The sequence below is a fragment of the Sinocyclocheilus anshuiensis genome, unplaced genomic scaffold (genome assembly GCF_001515605.1).
Source record: "Sinocyclocheilus anshuiensis isolate Anshui unplaced genomic scaffold, SAMN03320099.WGS_v1.1 scaffold78, whole genome shotgun sequence".
Lineage (NCBI taxonomy): Eukaryota > Metazoa > Chordata > Actinopteri > Cypriniformes > Cyprinidae > Sinocyclocheilus > Sinocyclocheilus anshuiensis.
The window spans coordinates 489,669-498,700 of NW_015544250.1; the positions used below are offsets into that span (position 1 = coordinate 489,669).

Sequence of the window (9,032 nt, forward strand, 5' to 3'; positions counted from 1 at the left end):
ATCCTTTACTGCTTAATCCACCGTGATTATTATGGTTTAGTGTCAACGATTGAGTTAGCTTGTATGAGGATATCAGCTTTTTACAATTTTAATATTATAGTCATTCTATACTACAATTAGTGTGAGACAAACAAACTAATACCACAAAACATTCCAAAATTAATCAAATCCGTAATACTTGTTTGTTCTCTCTCTCTCTCTCTCTCCCTCTTTCACATCTCCTCCCCCTTTCTGTCGACTCTGCATTTCTCATCAATGAATCCTCATTTGAATAATGCGCGAGCACTTTGGACCGGAGCCAATCAGCTGTCAGAAGAGCATGATAAATCGCAATGCATTATTGATAATAATAATTACTTTGACATGCGCATTTCTACTCGAGGGGCTAATTTCCCCCAACCTGGAGAATTTCTAAAGGAGAGGGACTAAATAGTCTTACTATTCGCCCCAGATGGTTGTAGGTTACCATGTCGCGGCGCAAGCAATCCAAACCACAGCATATTAATTCAGACGAGCCCGCGTCGACAGAAAATGGTAAGTTTGAGGCGACAAAACTTTGTTTATACTTTTTTTTTGCTTGTGTACTGTAGGTTATTTGTTTAATTTCATATCTGAAATATGAAATTCGGCGTCAATGGGATCACAACCCTTGATATTGAGGTAATGTGGATTTATAAGTCGCAAAATCAACCAAAAAAGAAGTTGTTTTATACATCAAATTCGTTACAAATGCGCTGAAACTTCTGTGAATGTCTACTATCGCGGCAACTTCAGCTGAGTTTGAGAAACACTGTAGTTTGCTTCATTTTTCTTTTGTTTGTTGGTTAATTGTTTTGCTAATCTAATGTTTACGTATTTACGAAGTTTGATATTTATCGGCGTTTTGCGTTTTTACATTCGTCGAGTCCGCGACTTCTTGTTTTCTCACGTATTTAGTGTAACGTTTTGATGAGTGTCGTAATTAAAAACTATATATAGGCTATATATATATTTTTTTAGAGATAGAAAATATATACTCATTGAGCTTTTAAGAATGCATTAAAAAAATCGTTAAATGTGTTTTTGTTTTGATCAATTGTATCACTGGCTGATAAATGTACACGTATATTCCAGACTATGCTCGTGTGTTAATATTTGATGTGGCGTACTGGTATCACTGACCACTGTTAAACAAAGGTGCTCAACAGGTCGGCATGAAATGCGAGTCGCGAACAAGCTTGACCACAAAGCAATAAATCCCCCACCGTTTCTTTTGGTCGCATATGGAGATGTGGATGGGGGATGGAAATGAAGTTGTGTGTAATGGGGGTGTAAATGTAAACTACATGACTCTTATCCACGACATACTGAAATGTGGTTATTCGTAAAGAAGGTATAGATGTGTTTGGTTATAGATGGTCTGAGGATTAGGGCTTGTTTGTCTTGTTTGCTTAAAGTTGTTAAATTTTTAATTTGAAGTCAGTTGTGTTAGCCTATAAAACATTGCATGTAGAATCTCTCGCAGTTAAGTTACAATCAGTGTGTAACACTGTGAAGGTATCAGTATGAATCCCTTGTACATTGATCAAACGCCTCCTTGTGGCGAGCTGAAAAATTCGCAGGGGTTACAATGTGTCCGTCCAATTGTCTAACCCTAAACGCATGGTTGAAACATGATTCATTTCTGGCACAATTTGTTTGTTTTAATTAAACCCTTTTAGGTTTTGGTTGCATCTCCACTGCCTTTTTTGGAAATTTAAGATGCAATCAAGGATACTACACTTTTGAAAGTGAATCTTTTTTTATTTTTATTATTATGTTTTGCTTTGCTTTGTCTCAAATGGAGGTGCTGTTTGGTTGTCTGCTAGCTCTGAGAACAATGCAACTCCACGTTTTCTTTACTATTCAAGTTGTCTGGTGAACAATTAACACATCCAGTTTCACTGTCAGAATGTTAACAGGTGGTCTTTCCCATTCATAAGAGATGATGAAATTTGCATTTAACAATGGCCCTGTGAAAAGGGCCTTCCTAATAGTGCTGCAGCTTAATTTGATTTGCTTTGCATTTTCTGTAATTAGAATAACCGACTGGCCTCTTTACATTGTCATCAGCATTTTTTTTATTCATTATTAGGACTGTCTTGCAACATTTGTATGTTAAAGGAACACCAGTTAAGCATATGCTGTGTTTTATGAGCCATATGTGTTTTATTTTATTGTAGCGGAACGGATGGAGGAGCTGGAAGTTTATATTTGATATGCAATTTATCGTTTTGTATTGGTAAATCCTTTCTAGTACGATTTGGATTTTATTTATTTTTGAACATGCTGTAAATGCTGCCCTCATCTGGTGGGACTTCATAACTGAAGAGCTGTGAATGTGGCTGCTTACAAAAGCAACCTATCTGTGTTTTCAATTAAACATCTGTTCTATGCAATTTAAAATCCAAAAATGCCATTTAATGAATGATATCAGAACATAAGTGACAAGTAAAATTGGACTACCTCTGTAAATTTCATTCGCATTTAAAAAAATCACTTTATGCCTTATCTTTTCAACAGTGAGTACTGCTAACACATTTATCTAGAATTTGTTCCATATTTACCGCCTATTATCCTTTGGTCTTGAATAATAAGTCATCTCTCAAACTTTTTCTCTTTGGTGAAGGGATCTTGTTAAGTGGTCAAGGTGAGGAGGATGGCAATGAGGCTAAGAGGCGACGATCAGAGGAGACACGGGTTTGCAACAAATGTTGCGCCGAGTTCTTCGATGAGGTAGAGTTTCTCGAACATGAGAGAAATTGCACTAAGAGTCAGCAGGTCGTGATCATGAAAGATGGCGATGGGAGTGAAGTGCCCCCTGAGTTCTCCCAGCATTCTCTGGGTGATTTCCTGGGCGATCAGGGCAATCAGTCTACCAGTAATTCACATTCAAAGCACAGTGCAGAGTCTGAGGAAATGATGGAAGGAGAGCTCATGCTGAACCATGATGACCCCTCAAATCACCATCAAGATGCGTCTGGCAGTTCAGACGTGGGGTACATGGTATCTTCCAAATTGCAAGACTCTGTGACACTTGGGTCCATGGCTGCTACTAAAGTTGCTGTAACACAACACTCATCCAGTTCGTCCAATCAGAAGTCTCCACCCCCACAACCACACGAAGATGCCCTTCTTGCAATCCCCATGATCCTGGAACAGCTGGTCAGTCTCCAGCAGCAGCAACTGCAGCAGATTCAGCTAACCGAGCAGATACGCATCCAGGTGGCGATGATGGCACCTCAGAGTTTCCATTCCGCACTGGGTGCTGCTGTGGATCCACTGAAAGCACTGGGTGCACATTTATCACAGCAGCTTTCAGCCGCAGCTGCCCTCATTGGCAAACGGGCAGGCTCCCAGAACTTGTCCTTTGAAGCCTTAAAACAAGCAAAGCTACCTCAATCCACCACCATCCCCACATCCCTCGCTGGAGGTGTGGCCTCAGTGCCCTTAAAAGCAGACTTGAAAGGACTCCCAGATTTAGCTAGCCGACTTCCAGCGCTGCTTCCTCAATCTCCAGGGGTCATGGGATTACAGAGTCCCTTTAATATCCTTGCAACAAGCATAGATTCCTCTAAAAAGGCAAAAAATAAGATCCCTGCCATGTCAGAGTCAAAAATTGGTTCTGGTGAACATATGTTCAAGCACAAATGCAAGTTCTGTGGGAAGACATTTGGAAATGACAGCGCTCTCCAAATCCACTTACGCTCACACACTGGTGAAAGGCCCTTTAAATGTAACATCTGTGGAAACCGTTTCACAACCAAAGGAAACCTCAAAGTGCATTTCCAGAGGCACAAAGAAAAATACCCACACATTAAGATGAATCCACATCCCATACCAGAACACCTGGACAACATGCCAACAAACAATGGCATCCCTTATGGCATGTCCATGCCCATAGAGGAAAACAGTTTTGTGGACACCAAACCAGTGCTGGGGCTTCCCTCGACAAGTCTCCATCCACCAGTGCTCCAAGGATTCAAGCCCTCATATGATATTCCATTAGGTGGGGACCTCTACTCCCAGAGGCCTTCTTCATCTGGCAGTGACGGTGCATCCATTTCTTCTGGCATGTTCGGTCAGGAGATGGCGGTACTGGATCAGAGCAAAGATTCCTCTGATGCACTGGCTGGATTGCACCACATAAACGGTAACGGACTATCTGGCGAAAATGGCTCTGGTACTGCAAAACTTCAGCAGATGGTGGATGGCTTGGAGAAGAAGACGAATGACCCCAATGAATGTGTTATTTGTCATAGAGTGCTGAGCTGCCAAAGTTCCCTCAAAATGCATTACCGCACACACACTGGTGAGCGACCGTACAAATGCAAAATCTGTGGCAGGGCTTTCTCCACCAAGGGCAACCTTAAAGCTCATTATGGTGTTCACAGGGCCAACACTCTTCTTAAAATGCAACACTCTTGTCCTATTTGTCATAAGAAGTTCACCAATGCAGTTGTCCTCCAGCAGCATATTCGTATGCACATGGGTGGCCAGATTCCCAACACCCCTCTGCCAGAGAATCAGTTCGAAAGTCCTGAAGCACTGGATGCTAGCATGGCTGAGGATAAGAACATTGAAGAGAGTATGGAAGAGCAAGACTTGGATTTGGACAATCAGGAGAAGCTGAACATCTCTACAGAGCCCCAGCCCGCTGCCAAAGAAGATCAGGCTTTCCAAGGTCCACTATCTATGTTTACAGGCATCGCTGCCTTGGAGAACCACATGAAGAGCCTCACCTCTGCACTGAACCTGCAACGACAAAGCAGCACTGCTTCTGAGAGCGATAGCGGGCTGAAAGATTCCCCTTCAGGGTCTGGAGAAATGGATTACAAGAATGGCCGCAGTCCAGCGGTGTCAGATTCTCTGTCCTTTCACTCTTCGTCCCCTATAGATGGTCCCCTGAGTAATGGACAATCAAAATCACCAGAATCCACAAACCCAGACGATGGAATTAAATCCAGACCTGACTCTGATGCACCTCAAGATTTTAGCGAAAACAGTGGAGCACTGGACTTGACGTCAAGTTTTACCCCACAACCCATCAAAGAGGAGCCAGGCATGTCCTTCTCCAGTGGCGAATATGGTACGTTTTGTTAATTTCAACATGCTTAACATGGCACTGACATTTCCTCTTGATGTTTTGCCTATAAGTTTTCTTCTCTCTTAGGTTCTAGTCAGTTACCATTCATGAGGGTGCCTCCAAGTCTGGTCAAACTGGAGATGCAGATTCCTCCTGAGACTCCCATGGGTGCTCATGGCCTGTACAGCTCCCAACTGCCCCAAGGAGCTGCCACTCCTCCTGCTACTTCCAGTGCTCCTCGCCGCTCCACCAAGCAACATCTCTGCAACTCCTGTGGGAAGAACTTTTCATCTGCCAGTGCCCTGCAGATCCATGAACGTACACACACGGGCGAGAAGCCGTTTGGTTGCACAATTTGTGGCAGGGCTTTCACAACAAAGGGAAACCTTAAGGTGAAGATGTCTTTTCGACTTCAGATTTTTGTTAGTGAATTGATTGAAAATCGAATGTCTTGTGTATACTGCAATAAGTCTTACTGACTCTTGTTTCCTATTTTACAGGTGCATGTTGGGACCCACATGTGGAATAATACAGCAAGGCGAGGTCAACGACTCTCGTTGGATAACCCAATGGCTTTGGTGGCCATGGGCACCGAGTCTAAGATGAAACCAGACATGCTGCCGCCCCTAAAGGATTTGATTCCCCCACCGATTAATTTCGACCCGTCGATGTGGAACCAGTATGCCGCTGCCTTCACAAACGGGCTGACCATGAAGACCAATGAGATTTCAGTCATCCAAAATGGCGGCATCCCTCTCCCAGGAAGTCTCGCTGGAGGTCCTTTAGTGGGCTCTACTGGGGGAATAACCAAGATGGAGACCTCTCAGATGGGCATCCCTGGCACAATTGCAGAAATGGAAAAGAGTGGCTCTGACAGCATAGCAAAGTTTCCACATTTTATGGAGGAGGGTAAAGTGAATTAGAACATAAAAGGACTACAGACAGATGTTCCCAATCAACGGTCTGCATTGTGCTAATGAGCCTGCTGAAATGTTAGAAACTGGGCTATTTATTAATTCAGTCCTTAGTTGGTACAATCAATTCATACATGTAAAATTGCTTTTAAGAAGTTGCAAATTTACATATTCCCTAAAACGGGCCATGCCTTCCTTATTGGACCCTATTGATTACTTCTAGTTGAATCTGATCTAACTACTGTAGTTTTTCTTTTCTTTCCCTCTCTAATATATGCGGGTATTTTGTCAGTTTTGTTTCTAGAAGTTGAATGTAAGTCTTACTTGAAATAGCTTTATTCCAGAGCAGTCTCATTAGTGATGGGGTACTCTTTGTGAGTTACATTGGGCTCAGCTCTATGACCCTCAGGAGGATCTCAGCCACAGGTGACCAGAGACCTCAATGTTTTAACAGTTTAACATCTTGTTAATCTCTGCTTGACTACACATAGTCCTGTTGTTAGTTGTGTTCCATTAAAGTTCACTAGTCACAAATAACATGCATTGCATAGATGTCATACAGCAAAGGTGTTTGTGGAATACGTGCCTAGATAAATTGACCATTCCACACAATCTACTGACGATTACAGTTTCAATGATGGACATAATGAGTAGTTATAATATAGGTTTGTTTTGAAACTGGATTTCACTAAGTTATTATTATAATTTTTTTTTTACTCTATACTTTTCTATTTGCGCTTGATACCAAAAATGATTTTGCTAAGTGCCTGTCTTGGAGTGCTTTTCGCCCTCTCCTCTGTCCCCCTTTTTTTGTCTTTTTTCTTTTTTTTTGCCCTCACAAAAGACACCACAGGATTGTAATAAAGGCCTTTCTTTTATTTAGACCACAATATGCTATTTTTTTTTCATTTATCTATAGCTTTTTGAAGAAGTCATTAATTGTTCTTTTTTGAAAGTGATTTAATTTGGTAGTAGTTCTTGCTTTGAGTGCTCTCTCTCTCTCTCTCTCTTTTATCAAATATTAGATTGAGTTGCTTTCATTTGAGACCTTTTAATAGGAGGTTAAAAGGCCGGTATAATACTGAAATGCCTAATCATTCCTTGCACTTTATTTGTCCTCATTCTGCTAAGATCTGATATAAACCAGGCATATGTCATTTATTCAAGGAACTTTTGTTTCTTGGGCTCATCATTTAGAGATAATTTGCTTGCTTGCTGCCGTTTTAGGACCCACCGAGTTTTAGAATTCTGTAAATTTGCCATTTACCATGCATTTTATACTTGTGAGCTAAGCAGGCATGCATATCTTGTCCCAAAACCTCAGCAGTCATTCTTATTCTGGGAAAAAGTCATGGTTTGCTACCCAGTTGTGTATTGTTGTGGGGAAATGTTTTTGAGATCGTAGTCATGCATGAGTTAAAGGAATGAGCTTGTGTGTATGCACACAGAGTATCTAAACCGTAGAGACTTCACGCTAGTCAAATTTCTACCTCATTTAAATTTTTTTTTTCTTTTTCATTTTTGGCATTGTGTTTGGAGTTATGGTTGCATTGTGCCCCCGTAACCTGCTGATTTCTGTAATATAATGAATGTATCGCCAGACACTTTGCACAACACTTGTTCAGAATAGGCAGACTCCTCCTGTACATTCTTTCTAATATGCATTTACCAAGTTGTGCCTTTTTTCTAGATGTAGAAAAAAAAAAAAAAAAAAGTGGTGTCAGATCTTGGATAAATGGGGTCATGTCTGTATGATTGTTCAAACGTTGAGTCTGTTTTAGGCTTGTTTACAGTGTAGACTTTTTGTAAATGTTTGCTTTTGTTTGTTCCCCTTCTGTTCTGATATTTTGAGAATAAAAACAAGGATGACTTTTCTAAATCTTTGTCTAAATCAACATGCAGTCATTACTGTTATAGGGAAAAAAAGACACTTGATGACACTGAGGTGGATGATACAGCATGAGGGATACTTGTGTAAACGGATTATAATGCAAGAAAGCGTTTTATTATCATTCCCATGTTCTCTAAGCAGAAAACATGACTAGTAAGTTATTTGTTTGCAATGAAGGCAAACTAATCTGAATAGATGACATTTAAAAAGGTATCTGATTTAATTTTATTTAAAGTTAGTTTCAGCCTTCTACTGCTATCATTGTTCACACCATGGTACATAGAATATTAAATATACATAAAACCACATGAACTTTGTATACCATGGTACTGAATGACTACCATGCTATTTCCCTTACAAAAAATATTGTGATGGTTATATGGCTATTTCCACAAAAGTACTGAAAATCATGTACCATGGTATTTAGATGATACTTCAATGTACTTTCAGAAATACAGTGGAACTACTATGGTAAATGTCTAAAAAACCCAATGGTTATATATATATATATTTTTTTTATTTTTTTTTATGAGTTATTTCGCCACTTCAGGGGAAGTCGTGGCCTAATGGTTAGAGAGTCGGACTCGTAACTCGTAAAGGTTGCGGGTTCGAGTCTCGTACTGGCAGGGATTGTAGGTGGGGGGAGAGAATGTACAGCGCTCTCTCCCACCTTCAATACCACGACTGAGGTGCCCTTGAGCAAGGCACCGAACCCCCAACTGCTCCCCGGGCGCTGCAGCAAAAAAATGGCTGTCCACTGCTCCGGGTGGGTGTGTGTGTGTGTGTGTGTGTGTTCACTGCTGTGTGTGTGCACTTTGGATGGGATAAATGCAGAGCACTAATTCCGAGTATGGGTCACCATACTTGGCCACATGTCACGTCATTAGTCACTAGGATTTACAAGAAAACCATAATATTAGCATGGTTTATGGCTATTTTACATGTTTTAATGTGGTGAGAACATATACACTTTGTCACCTTGGAATTATAAGGTTCTATCTGCATTCTGAGCAGTTTCGAGATATTGAGCTTCAAAGTTTTTGCATTCCATATAGTGATATGGGATATGGGGAACAAGTCTCTTTCATACATCAGTCCCAAAATGTACGCAACTTAAAAAAAA

The 9,032-nt window shown here is 40.9% G+C and overlaps 1 protein-coding gene across 1 annotated transcript; it reads left to right on the top strand.

Moving 5' to 3' along the window:
- The first annotated feature begins 371 nt into the window (after positions 1-371).
- LOC107697878 (sal-like protein 4) lies at positions 372-7,632 on the top strand. Its single transcript, XM_016498722.1, has 4 exons — positions 372-534; positions 2,648-5,107; positions 5,192-5,496; positions 5,605-7,632. The coding sequence occupies exons 1-4, from the start codon at positions 468-470 to the stop codon at positions 6,025-6,027; spliced, it is 3,255 nt and encodes a 1,084-aa protein (XP_016354208.1). The 5' UTR covers positions 372-467; the 3' UTR covers positions 6,028-7,632.
- The last annotated feature ends 1,400 nt before the right edge of the window (positions 7,633-9,032 follow it).

Coding starts and splice junctions, on each gene's coding strand:
- LOC107697878 (XM_016498722.1), top strand. CDS start 468: ATGTCGCGGCGCAAGCAATCCAAACCACAGCATATTAATTCAGACGAG. Junction 5,108..5,191: donor CTTCTCCAGTGGCGAATATG/GTACGTTTTGTT, acceptor CTTCTCTCTTAG/GTTCTAGTCAGTTACCATTC. Junction 5,497..5,604: donor CAACAAAGGGAAACCTTAAG/GTGAAGATGTCT, acceptor CCTATTTTACAG/GTGCATGTTGGGACCCACAT.